This window comes from Orbicella faveolata, unplaced genomic scaffold, assembly GCF_042242905.1.
Source record: "Orbicella faveolata isolate gen_17 unplaced genomic scaffold, um_ofav_v1 contig_35, whole genome shotgun sequence".
Taxonomy (NCBI): Eukaryota; Metazoa; Cnidaria; class Anthozoa; order Scleractinia; family Merulinidae; genus Orbicella; species Orbicella faveolata.
Window position 1 is genome coordinate 8467501 of NW_028301564.1, and position 18797 is coordinate 8486297.

General features: G+C 40.6%; 1 protein-coding gene and 5 non-coding genes across 6 annotated transcripts; 3 read left to right on the forward strand and 3 right to left on the reverse strand.

The window, feature by feature from the left end:
- The first annotated feature begins 1380 nt into the window (after positions 1–1380).
- Positions 1381–2417, forward strand: LOC149103047 (uncharacterized). Its single transcript, XM_089272508.1, has one exon. The coding sequence runs from the start codon at positions 1569–1571 to the stop codon at positions 2256–2258; it is 690 nt and encodes a 229-aa protein (XP_089128634.1). The 5' UTR covers positions 1381–1568; the 3' UTR covers positions 2259–2417.
- A 4717-nt stretch (positions 2418–7134) lies between these two features.
- On the reverse strand, positions 7135–7207 carry Trnag-ucc (transfer RNA glycine (anticodon UCC)). Its single transcript has one exon. It is a non-coding gene; the product is annotated as a tRNA-Gly (tRNA).
- Positions 7208–8584: 1377 nt separating this feature from the next.
- On the reverse strand, positions 8585–8657 carry Trnai-gau (transfer RNA isoleucine (anticodon GAU)). Its single transcript has one exon. It is a non-coding gene; the product is annotated as a tRNA-Ile (tRNA).
- A 453-nt stretch (positions 8658–9110) lies between these two features.
- On the forward strand, positions 9111–9183 carry Trnaa-agc (transfer RNA alanine (anticodon AGC)). Its single transcript has one exon. It is a non-coding gene; the product is annotated as a tRNA-Ala (tRNA).
- A 5843-nt stretch (positions 9184–15026) lies between these two features.
- On the reverse strand, positions 15027–15099 carry Trnaa-agc (transfer RNA alanine (anticodon AGC)). Its single transcript has one exon. It is a non-coding gene; the product is annotated as a tRNA-Ala (tRNA).
- Positions 15100–17021: 1922 nt separating this feature from the next.
- Positions 17022–17093, forward strand: Trnap-agg (transfer RNA proline (anticodon AGG)). The gene has a single exon. It is a non-coding gene; the product is annotated as a tRNA-Pro (tRNA).
- The last annotated feature ends 1704 nt before the right edge of the window (positions 17094–18797 follow it).

Sequence of the window (18797 nt, forward strand, 5' to 3'; positions counted from 1 at the left end):
CAAGATTAAAGATTTGGTCCTTTGTAGCGATCCTTGAAACCTAGGTAACATTAAAAGTGCCAGCTTTTCCTTCCAACTGTAGGTTTGTATATAAAGTACATTCAATACGTTCCTCATCTGTGTCGAGCGTGTCTGACCGTCACATACTTCGATGTTCTTTGTATTACTGACCATTGTTTTCCTCGAAGCCGGTTTAATCACGTAAACTCCTCTTGAAAGGTTTGTAGAGGTACTCTTTTGGACAACTCTCGGCACACATACCTGAACAATAAGCGGTGATCCGGGGAGCCAAGGAAGGATTGATAAATGTTACGGCCATTTTGTGTTTACAACAGGTGTTTTAGTTCCCAATCTTCCCGTGAGTATAACGGGAATCAATGCCGTGATACTCACGGGAAGATTGGGAACTAAAACACCTGTTGTAAACACAAAATGGCCGTGGCATTTATCAATCCTTCGTTGGCTTCCCGGATCACCGTTTACTGTTCATACATGTATGTGTGCCGAGAGTTATCTAAAAGAGTGCTTCTACAAACCTTTCAAGAGGACTCTACACGATTGAACCGGCTTCGAGGAAAACAATGGTTAGTAATACAAAGAACATCGAAGTACGGTGACGGTCACGCTCGAAACAGATGAGGAACGTATAAATATACTTTATATAAAAACCTACAGTTGGAAGGAAAAGCTGGCACTTTTAATGCTACCTAGGTTTCAAGGATCGCTACAAAGGACCAAATCTCTAATCTTGACGCCAGGTAAGCAATTTACTTGAATTTATCGGAGCAATTTACGACGGCGAGTGTGTTAGTTACTCACTGGAATATTTTCAAAATTTCCCGAACTTTAAGCGGTCGTTAGTTTTGAAAACCTGCAGGCAGACAAATTTTATTATTGTTTTAAAGAAAGGGCCATTTCTACTTTCTATTCCTGTAGTTCGGCAGTTTCAAACAGGTGCCACATTTTTAAAACGTGCCTTCAAAGTAGAGATATTTTCGCGTTTGGTTCAAAACTCGATTTAACGGGTAGAAAATCTTCTTTTAACCGTTGAAGGAGCAACATTGAATTATAATTGCAACATGGCTAAACAAACTGCTATGATACATCTATAGTTGAGAAAAAGAATTGGGACTTTTGAGCGAAAATTTTTTTTTTAGAGCGCCGGCAATATGTGCTATTTTTTCAGTTTCGGCAGGCATGCAACTTGTGTCGAGCGCACCGAACTTCATTCAATCCTAGAAAACTTCGAATGGAATTTTTAATCAAATGAAACTCATTTTAGTGATTGACTAGATAAGGGCTTCGAAATCCCAGCTTATGAGAAAAATCGAATTTTCGAAGTAAAATCAGTGGTCGGTTCTTACAGAGACAGCCTCTTAAAAAATGTAATTTGTGATGATCTTAAATTAGCATAAATTACTATTTTGCCGGCACGGACCAGAGGGCTGGGTACGGGTTTGAGGTGCGCAGTGTATAGTGGGATTTGAGTTTGTAATCGGTGGCAGTTGGCGAGGTGAGACATTCTATGGCCAGCCTTTGCCGTGTTTAGGTTAAGTTTGGTTTTTACAATGGATGAAGCTAAAGTTAAAGAGATCATTGCCCAGAACAATCGCGATCTGCTTGGCCAGATTAAGGATTTAGTTTCCACTTCAATTTCTGATCTAAAGAGATCTAATGATTCGAATGCCGCGGAGCAGATGTCTGAGATCAAGAGGCTAAAGCGGGATGCTCCACCTTCGTTCAAGAAGAAGAGTAACGAGGAGCAATTTAAAGCCAACAAATCAGTCATGGAAGCTGTCGAAGACGCTAGCGTCGCTCTTGAGCGTAAGGACCTTCTGAGGACCAAGGAAGCGTTGGATCGGGGTATGTCTTTGCTTAAAGATCGGCAAATATTAATTTTGTTGGCTGATAAGTCGCCGTACGGTTGGAAAATCGTTTTGGAATATAAACATCACGACTTGGCGGATGACGAAGAAGACGAGAAGAAAATCTATAAAGCTGAGGCGAGAGCGGCTAGAGCCTCGAAACGCTTCGCTCCACGTGGTCTGGGATTACAGCGCCGATCTGGAATACCTGTCTCAAGAAATTCACAGCTCACCGTCGGCCAAATTCCTAATTCCTTTACTCGGGTCAATCAACAGCTTTCCGTTGGCAGATCTGCCGGACTTTGCTTTTCCTGTGGAAAACCTGGACATTGGCGAGCTTCTTGCCCGAATGTTCTTTCCTCTTCCAATCCTGCCAACCAACAGGCAAAGTGACTAGACAGCAATACCCAGGATCAAGGTGTAGTTGGTTCTAGTTTTCTTTTGTGTTGTTTTCCGTTTGTCTTATTTTTCGCTGGATCTTTCATACGAGTCGTGCTTAGTGCTTTCAGAGTTAATTTGCATTTATTAAACTATGTTTTTTCCCGTCGTGTATTATTTATTTTCCAGACCATGAGTCTGAGGCTTTGCCATTGCCGTATTGTGAGCTATCTCTTCTAGAGGATCCATCGCTGAACTGTGAAATTGCATGTGATGATGCACCTGTTTCGGTTAAAGGAAGATTGCGTAAATCGCTTCAGTTTTGGAAAGATATTGACGCACTTCGTTTCATAATTGACACTATTGAGTTTGGATATAAGTTGCCACTTCTTCAAATACCAGCACCTTTTGTTGTCCGGAACAATAATTCAGCGATTCAGGAATCTGATTTTGTTGAGAATGCTATTAACGAGCTTATTAGTTTGGATTGTATCCCCGAAGTTTTTACACCTCCTACTATAATTAATCCATTATCTGTGTCTATTCAGAAGTCAGGGAAAAAGCGCTTGATCTTGGATCTTCGTCATGTCAATCTATATCTTTTCAAATTTAAGTTTCGATGCGAGGACCTGTCCGTTGCCAGAGGAGTTTTAAATCCCGGAGATTTCATGTTCTCCTTTGACTTAAAATCGGGTTACCATCACGTGGATATCTTTCCAGATCATAGGCAATATCTGTCGTTTTCTTGGACCTTTTCGTCCGGTCATACTAGATATTTTCAGTTTTCAGTTTTGCCATTTGGCCTTAGTTCTGCTCCTTATTTATTTACAAAGCTTCTCAAGCCGTTAGTCAAGAAATGGAGATCCGAGGGAAAGTCTATAGTTGTCTTCCTAGACAATGGTTTAGGGGCGGCCGCTGACTGTATCAAAGCGAAGATCTCTAGTTTGGCTGTTCATTCCGACCTATTAAAGTCTGGTTTCCTACCTAACGAAGAGAAATCCGTTTGGGATCCTACTCAAGTGATTACCTGGCTTGGGACTGTTATTAACACTTCCCAGTGCGTTATCAAAGCCACGGACAAGAGAATCGATTCTCTTATTAACGATTCATCATCTCTCTTATGTTCGGAGCGCTCCTTGCACCAGGTTCGCAAGCTTGCAAGCGTGTGTGGAAAAATTATCTCGCTCGGGAACTGCGTCGGGAACGTCACTAGACTTATGACCAGGAACACCTTTCTGGTTATTAACTCCACTGCTGATTGGAATTCACTTGTTTCTTTGACACCTGAATGTTTACACGAATTGAATTTTTGGAAAAACAATCTCGCTGATATCAACGGCCTTCCTTTGTGGCCTATTAAGCGCAAGCCTTCCAAAATCGTTTACTCTGATGCGTCCAATTCAGCCTGCGGGAGTCACATACAATTCGAGGAGAAAATTTTTCACCAAAATTGGTCCGATTACGAGAGTGCACAAAGTTCGACTTTTCGCGAACTTCTTGCTGTTTCATTGTCCTTGAAGGCGTTCAAGGATTCTCTTGGTGCGCAGACTGTTGTCTGGTATACAGACAACCAGAATGTTGTTCGCATCGTTAACATCGGATCCAAAGTTCCAGCTTTGCAACAGTTGGCTCTTGATGTTCACCGACAATGTCTCATCGGCGGTATTAGCATTGACATGCAATGGATTCCCAGGGACCTCAACACTTGTGCCGACGATATTAGCAAGTTAGTTGATTACGATGATTATGCAATCAACGATTCTGTTTTTTATGCTCTCGACGAGCTCTGGGGTCCGCACACTTGTGATAGATTCGCCTGCCATTACAATGCAAAGCTTCAGGTTTTCAATTCTAGGTATTATCAGCCCGGCTCGTCTGGCGTCAACGCTTTCGTCCAAGATTGGTCCAACGACAACAACTGGCTTTGTCCTCCTGTCTGTTTGACATGCAAAGTCGTCAGTCATTTGAAGCTCTGCAATGCGTCCGGCACTCTCATCGTTCCCCTTTGGAGATCAGCGCATTTTTGGCCCATCCTTTGTTTCGACGGTGTGCACTGGAGCAGTTTCGTTCATGATTGGGTGGTCCTCCCTGATCTTCCCCATCTGTTTATCAGAGGCAAAGCCAAGAATTCCATTTTCGGATCCGGTCCGCTAAATTTCTCAATGGTAGCTTTGCGCATTAATTTTAGTATTGCACCCAGGCAAGGTCCTGCGTTAGTTTGCAATGCATTTCGCGTTCCACAGTGTTAGCGCATTGTTTTCTGGCTTTGAGGCGCCTTGCTTGAAGCAGGCGGCCCTTTGAGACGTACCCTTGAGGGGTCTGTGATATTTGTATACAGTGCCCTTGAGGGGCCTTTGATTTGAGACTGTTAACGTTGAAGATTTCTATACAGTGCCCTTGAGGGGTGAATAGATTGTGTTTATTGCAGTTTTGTTTCTGCGTTGTATAAGCGTACTTAAATATAACATTGTTTCTTCTCTGAGGCTCCTTGTCTGTATTTATTTGTTGTTTATTCTCTCATTGTGTTGTTTAGGCCCCATTTGTCTTTATCCCTGGGGAGCTTCCCCTTGTCCTTTGTATCCCTTTATTATCACTTGGTTTTTGTTTTTGCTCTAGATATTTTTGATACAGACTTCTGGACTTCCCCTACATGTGATACAAGAGAGGTTGCTTTGTTGACGGAGAATATCAAGTTTACAGCTCTTGCATCCAGGGCTTCCGGGACTTCTCTTTGTTATACAAGGGTTTTCAACATATGGAGATCATTTGCTACTACCGTTCTGGGTACCAGTCCCTTCCCGGTAGAACCCTTCCATTGTGCCTTGTTTCTACAGTATCTACTGGAGTCAAGCAGATCAGTTTCTTCTATCAATTCCGCCTTCTATGCTTTCAAGTGGCTGCACGATCTGGCGGCCGTGAGTTCCCCTACTAGTCATCCCACTGTTGTGGCTGTGAAAGAAGGTGCCGTTCGTTCTGCGTCCTCACCGGCTAATCACAGAAAAGAACCTCTTGAGGCGGAGCATCTCAGGAAATTAGCTGAAAAAACTGACTTGCATGACCTCTTACAGTTGCGTAACTTAGTTATGTTTGTTTTAGCTTTTTCCGGCTTTTTTCGTTTCTCCGAGTTGTCACTTATTCGAAGCAAAGATGTTAAGTTTAATGATGATTTTCTTTCTATTTTTATCGAAAAAAGTAAAGCCGACCAATTAAGGGAGGGTCAGTCCGTGGTTATTGCTGAGTCAGCTGGTTCTAGTATTTGTCCTGTGGCCCTTCTTAAGCTATATATGTCAAGTTCTAACCTTTCTTTTGATTCTGAGGAGTACCTTTTCAGGCCTATATCATCGTCTAGCAATCGCAAGCGTCTTGTGTCAGTCAATAAGCCTATATGTTATTCGACTTATAGAGAGTCGTTTAAGAAGTCTTTTCGCGATATTGTTCCAGATATTTCTAAATTTAGTACCCACTCTGCCAGATCAGGTGGGGCGACTTTGGCTGCGAACTCCGGTGTCCCTGAGAGGAATCTTCAACGTCACGGCCGTTGGGCTTCAACCTCTGCCAAGAACATTTACGTCAAAGACTCTCTAGCAAGTAGATTAGAAGTGTCAAAATCATTGTCTCTCTAGCTCGAGCCCTTTCTTTTCACCTCTATGTTGGCTTGGCTGGCCAACGCACCCAATTTAATCACTGTCTAGTGTGTCCGGATGTGTAGTGGAGGCAAAATATGTAATTTGTGATGATCTTAAATTAGCATAAATTACTATTTTGCCGGCACGGACCAGAGGGCTGGGTACGGGTTTGAGGTGCGCAGTGTATAGTGGGATTTGAGTTTGTAATCGGTGGCAGTTGGCGAGGTGAGACATTCTATGGCCAGCCTTTGCCGTGTTTAGGTTAAGTTTGGTTTTCTTTTAATAATATCATCAGTTGTAATCCACTGTTGTACGTTTATTTAGTTCTCTTATTGCTATTATATCGCTGTATAAAGCCTTAGGTTTATTATTCTACAGTACTGATGTTAACCAAGGATACCCTAAAACCCCGAGAGTTGCACCACTGCCTTGGTCGGGGGCACACGTTCCCAATTTTCTCCACTTGCTGGTTTTAGGGTTTTCGTGTCCGGCTTTGGTGCACTTAGCAATTGTATTATATGCTGAGATGGAATAAACGGGACGATGGCTTGGCTGGCCAACGCACCCAATTTAATCACTGTCTAGTGTGTCCGGATGTGTAGTGGAGGCAAAATAGGCACTGTCGAGCGTCAGAAAAATCCACGAATGCCAAATATACTCACTGACAGTTGCTCGATGAAGGACAAATTAACCTCCAGACAATCCTGGTACAGAGTTATCAGCGGTTTAATTCTCATAATGTTTGTTTTCTCCACTGTACCTATGTCATGTTCACGTAGTACTGAGGGTAGTGGACAAATCTCCATGCGAAAGATTCCGCGATCAACTCCGGGTGGAAGGTGGTTCGTTGTTTTTTTTCCTTTCTTTTTTCGTTGTTTTTAGCGATACAATAAATAAATGCACTCTGTTTGTATCATTTCTCCCGCTATATGCGCATTTACCATACCAAAACCGTACTTCAACGTCTTCCGTTTCTGTAAAATCAATACGAAGTCCGCATCTAGTGAAAACTTGTGCTGCTCATCGATTTTACGATCCTCGATGTTCTCATTTTCGGTGTCCGAGTCTTCTTTAACTTATATCTTTTAATTTAGACCTTTAAAACAGCTTATTTTAATTAAAGATGGACAGCAATTTAAAACTAACCCCCGAGCGTACCTCATTTGAATAATGTTTACAGCCCATCGAGCGAGCGACACATTTATCCATAACTCACCATAACTCGTGTTGCGCATGCGCAATTCACGAGTTAAAAATGAAAAAAATGTTTCCGGCCGGGCTCGAACCGGCGACTTTCCGCGTGGAAAGCTGACGTGATAACCACTACACTACCAAAACCAGTTACGAATGATCGCTGCTATCCTCAGCGGTGTCTTAACTGTCAAATGGCCAAAAAATTAACCGTCAAAACCGCAATATTTTTACCGTCAATCGTCAACTGAGCAAGCCAATATTAGCCGTCAAATGTCTGAGATATCCTTAATTTAGAACTAAACGATTGGCTAGGGTCAAGTTATGCTGTTTAGAAACGAACGTTTTAATATATCGCACAAAAGATACACGTATGTTCAAGTCCTTTAGCTTCTAGTCACGGAGGCAGGCGATTAACGAGCGCGGCGGTAATAGAGGTGATATAATTATGTTAATTAGACAAACAGTTGACTGAACAATAAAGACCTCATATTTAATGCACAAATTATAGGACTAATTGGACTATTCAAATATGGGCAAATTTGTAGCCTTTTATGAAAAATTCACTTCAACCGTCAACGTTCACGATCACAATAATAACGGTTTATTCACATCACATCCGCGCAGTGCCTGTTTATTTGAGAAGATCTACTTACATGTATTACAACTAAAAATTATGCAAAAAGGATGGATGGATGGAATCCTGACGCTAACTATATAGAAAATAATTACCAAAACCAAAAGAACCGTCCCCGGGTGGGCTTGAACCACCAACCTTTCGGTTAACAGACGAACGCACTAACCGATTGCGCCACGGAGACTTCCTTCAAAGGATTTCGTACAATTTCCATCAAAATTATTTTTGTGGATGAAATGTTAACTTTTGTAAGGTTTCTGCTACATTGTATCATGCTCGAAAGACATGAAAAGCGAAAACCCGGAATATTTGGATAGTAAATATCATGGCCAATGAGACAACACATAACAGGTGTTATAGTACCAGTTCAACAGAAAAAGGTAGATTAAGACCTTTGTCAAATGATGTCCAACCACTTGTGGCCTGTTGGTCTAGTGGTATGATTCTCGCTTTGGTGCTAGAGGTCCCGGGTTCCGCTCCCGGACATGCCTTTTTTAATACTCTTTTGTCAATGAAAACAACATCATATCGAAACAGACAATTTTACGATGGTTTTTGTGACGTCACAACGGCCATATGAAACAACGGTATACCTTTCTTCTCTAAAGAATCATTTTGGTTTTTGCACAGACAATTCCCAGTGACTACTACGAAGCCCTTCTAGATTAAAATATGACTTAACCAAGTGTTTCTGTTGGCCGGGAAACATTTCCAACGACTCCTAGGAAAATATTAAACTAAAGTAATTTTGATCCAGTCCTCTTGTTTTGAACTGATCAGGGGAATTTAACTAATGAAAAAAAAAGAAAGGAAAAGAGAAATCAGAGTACAGTCAGTTAGAAATCTTAAAATGGAATTTTCCAGCTGGTTTACTAAAAAGGAAAAGTTGGTCCGTATGAGGGTCGAACTCACGACCTTGGCGTTATCAGCACCACGCTCTACCGACTGAGCTAACGGACCAGACAAATTAATCTCGGTGCCGTTTTTTTAAGTATTATTCTTGTACTGATCAGTACAAGAACGTTATCAGAAGTTTGGTCTAATGAGGAACAGCACCCGCTTATTGGCTTTGTTCAAACTGATTTGGTTTTATTCTTTAAGATGTATGTATATATTGTTAACGTGCTTTCTCAAATGATGAGGAGATTTTTGCTGAAATATAGCTATCCCGAAATTATTTATTGGGAGTTGTTTCTCATATACTTTCCAATAATGTCTCGTCAATATCAATAGCTAATGTTCTAAATAACAAGGAACTAGAATGAAAAGCAACATATTTTATTAAATTATCTGTTTTTCTAAAATGAAATTCTAAGTAAATTGTTTAGAAAAAAGCTTAAAAACTAATTACCGGGTCATGCCTCGAACATTGGTTTTTCAATAGTTATAGCAACTTTTATATGCTTACGCTTTGGGGAATTAGCTCAAATGGTAGAGCGCCCGCTTAGCATGCGGGAGGTACCGGGATCGATACCCGGATTCTCCAGCAGTCTTTATTTCACTAGCTAATATGCAGCTTTAATTCTTTTTGAAGACAGATGTTCTTCTGACCATTGTTGTACAAATAACGGTTTGCAAACTTTTTATTTGGATGATTTTCTCTAGCTATCAGAGAAGGTGGGAATACTCCTATTAATGAATTTCCACTGTCCCTCTGAAACAACGTGGACTTCAATCGACTAGCAGTAAAGGAGCAATACCCGAAGCACCTTTCGGTATTGGCGCGGTCTACGCTTTCAGTTACGGTTTTGTAACGCAACCTTTCTCATAACAGCCGTACAACGCAGATAACACAAAGATTCTCTGAAAAATTACTTTTGCCTTTACGACTCGCTTTATTGAAACCTGGAAGTTAAAGGTTGAATTTCATCTTTTAGAACTGAAATTGACGCCCTCCTTTGACACTGGATGGTAAGGAAACGTTAAATGGCCGCACCTGTGCCTTGCTAGCCCACACACGGCAGAGCTTATCCCAGTCTCCGTTGTATTAAACAACTGAGAGTATTTTTCTGTCCCATGGATGGGATGATAGTCCATCTTAGTTATCCGCCCCCACCCCCCACCGTGGAGCGAACTACTCTTACAGCAATGAAAGAAGAAAGAAATGTAAACTCGTCAAACGAGGCAGGTTGACCAAAGAAATGTCGCTGAACTAACGGGACAAATGTAATCCAGGGCGTCTATTTACATTTGAGTAATGTTTTAAAAGCGCCTCGATAATTTGAGCTGTGAAATGCATAAATGAATGGATTTACCACAGAACTTATAAAAAGCAGCAATACCCCAAAAGCCCGCACGGGTGGCTTACCAGCCGAAAATAGCGAAGGGCAGTAACAACACTGGCAGGTAAAACACACGCCCCGAAAACAAAAGTAACTGTCAGCGACATCTTCAAGAGTTGTTTTCGTTGTCGCATGAGTTCTTTTTCTGGGATATTGTTATCAGGTGTAACTGCTTTTCTGTGATTTCACAAGTTTACTGTAGTAAAAGCTGATAACGAGAAAAGGGAGAGTGAAAACAAAAATTATGTAGAAGATAAAGTGAGTTAACTTTGCGTTCTGACTGTACGTCTGTCGGCAAGCTGTTGCCTTGAACTTGTAGTTTGCGTACACAAACAATGGTGTGTTTAAGGCAACGGACGCCATCCATGTGCCAATAATCGCGTATCGAACCGTTTCTCTCGTAAGCTGCAACATCCGAAGATGTATTACTACTGCGTTATACCGTTCTATTGCTAGGATTGTAAGCGTGAATACCGAGACAACCGTAGCAGTCAGAGGAACGTTGAAGCCGACAAAGAACATACAGAGAACAGTTCCAACAGCTCCATCTGGAAGGACCTTAAAGTGCCACTGAAACGAAATTTTTGTATGTGAGATTTTTGCTTAGTAATAAAGTTTCAACCTTACTTGGAAACACTGCAATTTTTTTTTTTCGCATACAGTAAGCGAAAACTACTTTTTCAGCCGTTCGAAGTTGGGTGGTTAAGCCCAAAATTGGCGGCCATTTTGGCGCGGCCAAAACAGCCTAGTGACGTCACTGGTTGTATTACTCTCATGCCGCGCTGAAAATTTAGAGTGATTATGGGAGAAGAGATTACTGTTCGAAGCCCCCCCAAAAAACATCTTAAGGACATCTCAGAGCTGTAAAGCAGATAATAACAGTAGCCTTAGACATGAAGAGGTCGAGAGTCGATCCTGGGGCTTTCCAGTCTATTTAATTGGATATTTGCAGGATATTTTATGTAAGCAAGCAAACGAGTGGGAGTTCTTAAATCGAAAAATGATCGGGACTCTTGGTGAAATGGCCAGCACTCAATTAAACAATATCTACACTCATAAAGTAAAAAAGACATGAAAACAAGAGAAAGCGGCTTGTGAAAATATTATCCGAACTGCTGCTGCACGAATAGCAGCAACAACGCTTCGAGTTTTCGAGTCGCTTCGCTTGGAGGAAACCGGACGCTTTGTGAGTTTCACAGCGGACGAGATTGTGCCACAGTGATCTTTAGTCTAGTTGCATCTGTTACATCCTACAAGTTATCACAACAGCAACAATTTAAGAAACCCTCTTCTTTTATATGAGGGAGCGAATTTAAACTATAAAGGTAAACTAAGCTGCCATGGCCGTACAGGTATGTTTTCAGGAAACGAGAGAAAGCGTGACAATGTCGGCGGCGAAAGTCATATATGCAAATTAGCCGTTCAAATTCTGTTTAATACGTGACCTTCGAAAGGAGTGTAAACTAGTGACGTTTTAACGAATTGTTTTGAACTTGGATACTATTTAATGAAGATCATAGACATAAGTATGTGCTAAAGAACTCAAAGTAATCCATCGGCCGTGAAATATTGCAATTAGGAGGTACGTGTAAAAGAGAAGCGAAATTCCCGCTTTGTTTACACTGATACGTATGCGACGATAAAGCAAACCCTACTGCGGATCACAATTTTTCAAAGATACATTTTGTCTACCACAAGAACTCTCACTTATTAGTGTCATAAAAAGATGCCCTCTGTGTGCAAAGAAGTACTCGACTCAAAGCTTGTGGACCGTTAATAACTTCGTGATTGTGCGGATGGCTGATGCGCTTACGGTTTTTAATGCAGTAAAGTTGCCGAGGATATATTCGAACCTTGTTAATAGACCTTAGATAAACGTGAGAATCCAAATTTCAGAACCAGGCTGAAAACAGACGACGAAATATCGTGTTTAGGCTTCAGGACGTGATATAAAAGTTGCCACACTCGTCTTCGAAATCTCCAATCGAGTACTCAAGATGTTCGAAAAGTATACTGAGCTGTTCTAATCTGTAGCATATATTTTGGTGAATCTACACTCTCTGGCGCCCTCCAACGTTTATGATGTGTACTTCCTGTCAAGGCTGGACACAAATTAAAAGGTAGAAAACTAGTAGGTATCGACAATATGAAAAATAGACTTGAATAAATCAAGTGAAAACAAGAGAGAATCTATAGCGCTTCTTGCGTTAATACAACCAGTGACGTCACAAGGTCCTTAAACTCGGTTCCAGAGCCCGGACACAGTTTTGCTCCAAAAAGTTGATTTCAACAGCTAAAAAAACCACTTTCCGTTAGGATTTGACAGAAATAAAGTTCACCATTACTTTAAGCACGTTTGAAACTATAGATTGGGATAATAAAACAGAGTACGAAAATTTCGTTTCAGTGGCACTTTAATCATTGGGATGAGGGAAAAACCACAAAACAGGAGACTTGTAACTGAACATCGGCAGCCGCTAAATTTGCCAATAAATAATTCTGAGCGGTTTGAAGCGACTGGGTTTTCTTGATCATTAACAGGACGGAAATATTTCCAGCGATTCCAACTCCGATAACTACTGACGCTGATAAACAAATCAATAACTTGTCGATCGTAAAATAAAGTTTTCCATTTGAGGCTTTCTTTACCAACTCCACTATTGTCCCGTTCGTTGTAGAATTCCCTGAAATGTTTAAAGACATTCTTTTTCCCAGATTCGTTACTTGGTAGCGATTGAGGATCTGTTGAACGTTGAAGTTTGTGCCAAAGCAAATGGCTTGTAACAAATTAAAGTAAGCCTTCCTGAAAGATGTCATCAAAGCAATCAACCTTTAATGGGAAGGGGTAATCAATTTTGTTGTCTATAAATGGCAGCAAACGCAATTTAAAATCAAAGGAGACCTATCGTCAAACTCGTGGACTAAGTAATATAGAGATGAAACATGTTGGTGAACTTGCAGTTACTGGTGTATTTTTAACGGCTGTTAAAACAAGCCGGGTTCGTACCACGCAAGGTCGCACTTATCTCACAAAGCGTAGGCTTTTTTCGTTGGCTTTTGTTGCACACATATTAGAGAATAGTTAGGGTGGCAAAATTGCAGCTGAACAGAGAGTGGTAAAGGCTAAGGGTTCTTGGGTCACAGAAGACACTCATGCCAAAGAAATCATACATACACACGCACACACACACACACACAGATCTTGATGTTGATGTTTGTCTACCTGCTGGGGAAATTTACAAGCATTCAAGTCGTACAAGCTTACAGACCTTTTTCATTACATTTTATTCAAGGCTATAGGTAAGGTTTCTTTTGAGACAGCACTTCTTTTCCAATGTAGAACCGCTTGTCTCTATATATATATTGCATGTAAAGTACATCAAAATAAGTAGCCTCATTTGAAGCATTTTCAGTGTTGATCCAAAAAATCTGTCCATCCATAAATATGTACTCCTACGAGCTCACAGAGGGGTTTCTTTCCCTTTGTTATCTTTTCAATCAGGAAGCAAATTAAAGTGTAAACACAAGACAAGGTAAAAATCATTTAAGCTTATCAAAATCAAGTATTTGGGAATTCTTTTCCAAGTTAATGCGCATTTCACATCTCACTCAGAGTTCACATCAATATACTAAAATAAACAAGACAAGTATAGAGAACACAACTTTAATCTAAACTTAACTCGATGTCGGTTGAACGTGGACTACTCGATTGACGGTTGGATCTCACGGGAGATCTAATCAGCCAAACTTGAAAAGTAAAACGATAATAAGTCAAAGACTACTGCAAGGCTGACACAAGGTAGATTTAAAACAATATTTCCGCTGGCCTCAGGTTGAGATGTTACTAATTATAAAATTACAATATTATATAATGGTGCCGATGATTGTCCTGGTTTCTTTCATTGGGAAGTGTTCGTTTCGCTCATATAAGTTCATTAAGGTCCTCGAATAAGACACATTCTCATCAAAGCTTACCACTTTAGTAGGTCACTTTCCAGCAAACAAATGCTCATCTCCTGGTCATTTTGAACGCCTGGACGAGTCAAATGCTCATGAAATTCAGCGCTCAAGTTGGCCATAGTACTAATTCGAACATTCGAAGTCAACTCCACTTCAATTTAGCGAAACACCTAACATTAATGGTTGTGTAAAAGCTACAAAATCATCAATTCGGGCTGGCACGATGCATCCTTTGAGTAGTAACCGCGCAAACACGATAGCGAGGCTCGCGCTGACTGCACGGTTACTATTCCAATATGGCGTCGGGCTCGGTTACTTTTCCAACGTGGCGTCGGCCTCGGGCGCTCTCGTTCGGGCCGACTAATTACGAACAGTGTCTACACCTGAGTGAGTGAGTGAGTGAGTGATACATTTGCATATCGGAGTCCCCGCAAGAAACACGTTTCTACGCTTCGCGTATCCACGAGTTTAAAAATTGAATCGTTCTTCGGAGAATGAAATTGATTAACAATGAAATCTTGGGAACCTTTTTAATCCAGCTCGGTAGTTGGTACGGCGATGGCAGTTTTTATATTAATTTTGCTTTCTCCAGGGAGAGGAAATTAATTGAAAATGCGCCGATCGTAATCACTTAGTATTTACTTCATAGCGCGAAAGATTAAAACAAACAGAGCATTTAATCCACGTGCGAGAATCAGTTTTGTGTTGAGACTACCATCTGCTTGCTTCATATATGAAGGGTAAATGTAATTACCGACTGATGTTATAGATCGCCATCGATTTGAAAATAGCCTAAGGTTCAGCCTACTATTATATGCTGTTCTTAGCAAATTTATACCGAGTTTTAGGTCTTTTACGTTCAGTTCCTATTTGATGATGATGGACAGAAAGTAAAGCTATTTTATTATTTTATTCCGCTAGAATCAAGATTTTAATTTTTTGCTATGTAGGCAAAAGCCAAAGACCACACAGGTCCGACCGAGGGTCTCCCAAAGGTGATCCTTTTTAATTGCAAACATACACCCGTATTTACATAAGAAAGAGTTGTTGAATCTGGGAAAATAATGATTTTGAAGAAAAACAAATCTGGAGAATCCGGGTATCGAGCCCGGTACCTCCCGCATGCTAAGCGGACGCTCTACCAATTGAGCTAATTCCCTAGAAGCTCATGATGCGCAATTGCTAAGCGTTTTCTCAATCTCAACCTTTCGTATAGCAGCTAATTAACAAATAAAGAAGCCCCGACTGTGCTCTGTTCTGTTGTAAAGCACGCAGGAAGCGGTAGAGCACGAAAGAAGTGTAGGGGAAAACACGAGACGTAGTCGAGTGTTTTTCCCTACTTCTTGAGTGCTCTACCGCTTCCTAAGTGCTTTACAACAGAACAGAGCACAGTCGGGGCTTCTTTATTTGTTTTATGATGAAGAATCAGATAATTTCCCCACGCATTCGGCTGAATTTTCAAACCAAACTTTATTTTCCAAACGAGCAAAAGTGGCGTCAGCCGTGCACTGTTCTCTGACAAAGCACGCTAAAATAAGCCAATCACAGTCCTTGTTAGAATTGTTCAAATAATTTGATTGGCTAACGAAGCGACAGCTGTCAATCACAAACTGGACTTCAGCTAAGCTTTCAGTTTCGAGAAGTTTGAGCGGCTTAGCTTTCGAGAGAAGAACGATGCCTTTAAAGTTCGCTTTTAAGTTAATTTTTAAATACGGATCTCAAGGCAGGTAAAGGTTTATAGTCCAGAGGAATTCGGCCGTATTGTGGCCCATGAAAACGAGCACTTTTCCAGTGGAAATTACGAAACGCGGAGCTCAAAGCTTGTGGATGAAAATGCGAAATGCCGGGTTGAATTTGAAAGGAGCTACAGTTATTTACGGCTTGTAGCCGCATGCAGCAAAATTGCCGGAACTAGCGTAAAAGTTAGAAAGACTTAACGGCTCCCACTGGTTCTACTTCGAACACAGAAGAGAATATCAGAGCAAGTTTTGCACTGACCACTCGTCGGTTTACTTCGCTGAGATGACCGGAGACGAGCGTTACTACACTACATGTAAGTGTTGTTTGAGCAAATGAGCATTTTTAATTGTAAATTTGCAAAAATAAAGCTTCTCATCATAAACAGAGACAGTTCAATTGTTTTCTGTCGTTGTTTTACTTCTTAGTATAATTTCTGCCTTCGTAACAAAATTAATGTCTTTATCGAAGCACTGTTTAGGTTGAGAATTTGTGTATTTCGCTACAGCTGTACATGTTTTGTCGGCGGGAATCTAGCAAAACTTGTTATCTTAGTACAGTTTTAACACTACTGTTGCTAACAATGGTCTCTCTGAGCCATATTTACTGCAGAAAAATAGCTCGCTTCCAGTGCGTTTGTCTGAGTCAAAGGGGATGTTTAATTTGGGTCAAATTTGTCAAAATTCCGAAGCAAAAATTTGGAAGCCAACTTACCGTCATCAACCCGTGCTCTGTTCTCTGATAAAGCACGCTATTTCAGCCAATCAGAGCGCGCGTTATATGGAAACTGTATTATAATACTAATTAAGACAGCAAAGAGAATAAAGAGCGTGGTGCTGATAACGCCAAGGTCGTGAGTTCGACCCTCACACGGACTATCTTCTTGCTTAAGTAAGCCAGCTGAGATAACCCTATCTACTGATTTGTTTCTGATTTCTGTTTTTAAACAGAAGTAAACTCACCGACCTATTTTGCGCTTAGAACAGAAAGTTCTACGGTTAAATAGTGGTACTGTTGAATTTGATCGCTTAGAATTTACAGATTCAGAAACTTATATGCTATATAATATATGAAACATTTTTCGCACGGTAGCGTAAAAATCCCAATAATTCCGGCCCATGCGGTACCTGTCTTTTCTTTTTTTGTTTTTATTTGCACGTTGCTTTGATTAAAAAAGAAAGAAAGAAGAAACAACAAAATCTAGCGACACAATTCATAAGTTGATCCAGAAAATCTCACACTTTAATTTTTTTGATGTTACTCTACGTGAAGGTAGTAACATACTGGTAAATTAACCTGTTTTAAACCAGATTAACCGTAGTTTGTAGTATCTATTCATTGTTCTGGCCTGTTGGTCTAGTGGTATGATTCTCGCTTAGGGTGCGAGAGGTCCCGGGTTCCACTCCCGGATAGGCCCTATGTGTACTATTTTGTCAAAATATTTTACAGGTCGTGACAGCATCGATTCCTTTGGCTTTTTTTTATCACTGGCTTATTGCATGTAAAGAACTGAACGAACGAGCGAAAGAAGAAAAGCGAAGAAAGCAAGATACTTCAAAGATACTACTAGTCACTACTGGATACTAAAAATATACTTCATTCTTACCCGAAAGCTAGGACTTGCGTTGAACTGTGAAACTCTCCCTTTGATTTCAAAGCCTTCTTTGAATTTGTTTTAATAAATATCTGCTGCCCTGGAAATGTCTTTTTTAAATGAGCAACGAAACATTTCCCGCGCAAAGAAAGCAAAAAGAGAAACACAAATTTGGCTTGCTTTTGTTTGCGTGCAGTCCTTATCAAAACAGAAAAGGGAGTTCCTAAACTGCTTTAAAAAAAAGTAGTATAAACATGCTAATAGAGTTGTACTTGGTTGTCCTATTAGTGAAGCTAAAAGTTGCGCATGAGTACAGCACGTGTGACTCTCTTCTCACCCTGTTTCCAGAGCGGAAATTAGAAGATTGAAAATTAACTGAAGGCAACGACATCTTTGCTAAGAATCTGGAATGAATAAATGAATAATCATTACTCACTAAACACGATGAAATTTAAGCTATAAGCTTGTGGGTTCATGTTCATGTCGCGATAAGAAAACCCACCTAAAAACTATGCCAAAAAATCCACTGTGGGCAACAAAATGGCGACTACCAATAATTCTTAGCGTCAAAATCCCTAAGAAACGCTCATGAAAAACGCAGAGAAAACTTCCTAAATTTTTAAACCTAGCGTACACAATTAATGTAATACAGCGACAATTGTTGCAAAGATATGATTTTATGTCTACTTTGATAATCCAGGTACGCCATCCACTGTCCTAAAATGTACGGCCACCATTTTTTCCCACTGTGGATTTTGGCGCGCTGTTACTGACGCCATGACACCTTGTGCCGAAGAAGCCGTACTTGGGTTCTGCCACCAGTGAGCCAGCTCTTCTTAGAGATTTAAGAAAATAATGATCGCAGTCAATAAATATATTTTCAGTGAAAATCTGCTGAACATTGAGAATATGGTGCGTTCACGGTTTCCTACAGAAAATTTTGATGCACGTTTTAAAATACAACAATAATAAACAAGTATGCAACGACAAATCGATAGTAAAAAATTGGAGAATCCGAATAACAGTGAATACCAGGAGCCATAATCGGGGACGGAGACCGTAAGCGCGCGCCATTTCTAGTATTGGGGTTGTCCCCATGATATGGGGCAATAATTCTATTTTTAGAACAAATTGCGCCATCGCCTGCGGCACACGCGCGTACATGCTGCGAGGATTTTTTGCGGATGTCGCGCGGGGGAAATGGCGTCCGAAATTCCCAAAATTTTTCATGTTTGTGGCCCACAACTCAACGCGTTTACGTCTGTTGGAATTTTGCTGAAGTATTTTCGTCGTAAGCTGCTCCAGTTTGAGTGAAGTAAGACAGTTTCGAATTTAGGTATGTTCCGCTGTAAGCTTATATATATCGCTGACCAAGTTGTGTTCCCACGGATGCTTCTCTTACATGAGCTGTACATTACTTTACTTTAAATTTCACATATGTTGAAGATTAACAGCTTTTCCTTTACACAGCAAAAAACTAGCTGGATATATTTAGATATAGCAGAGCTTCAGGACTTCATAGTTTCC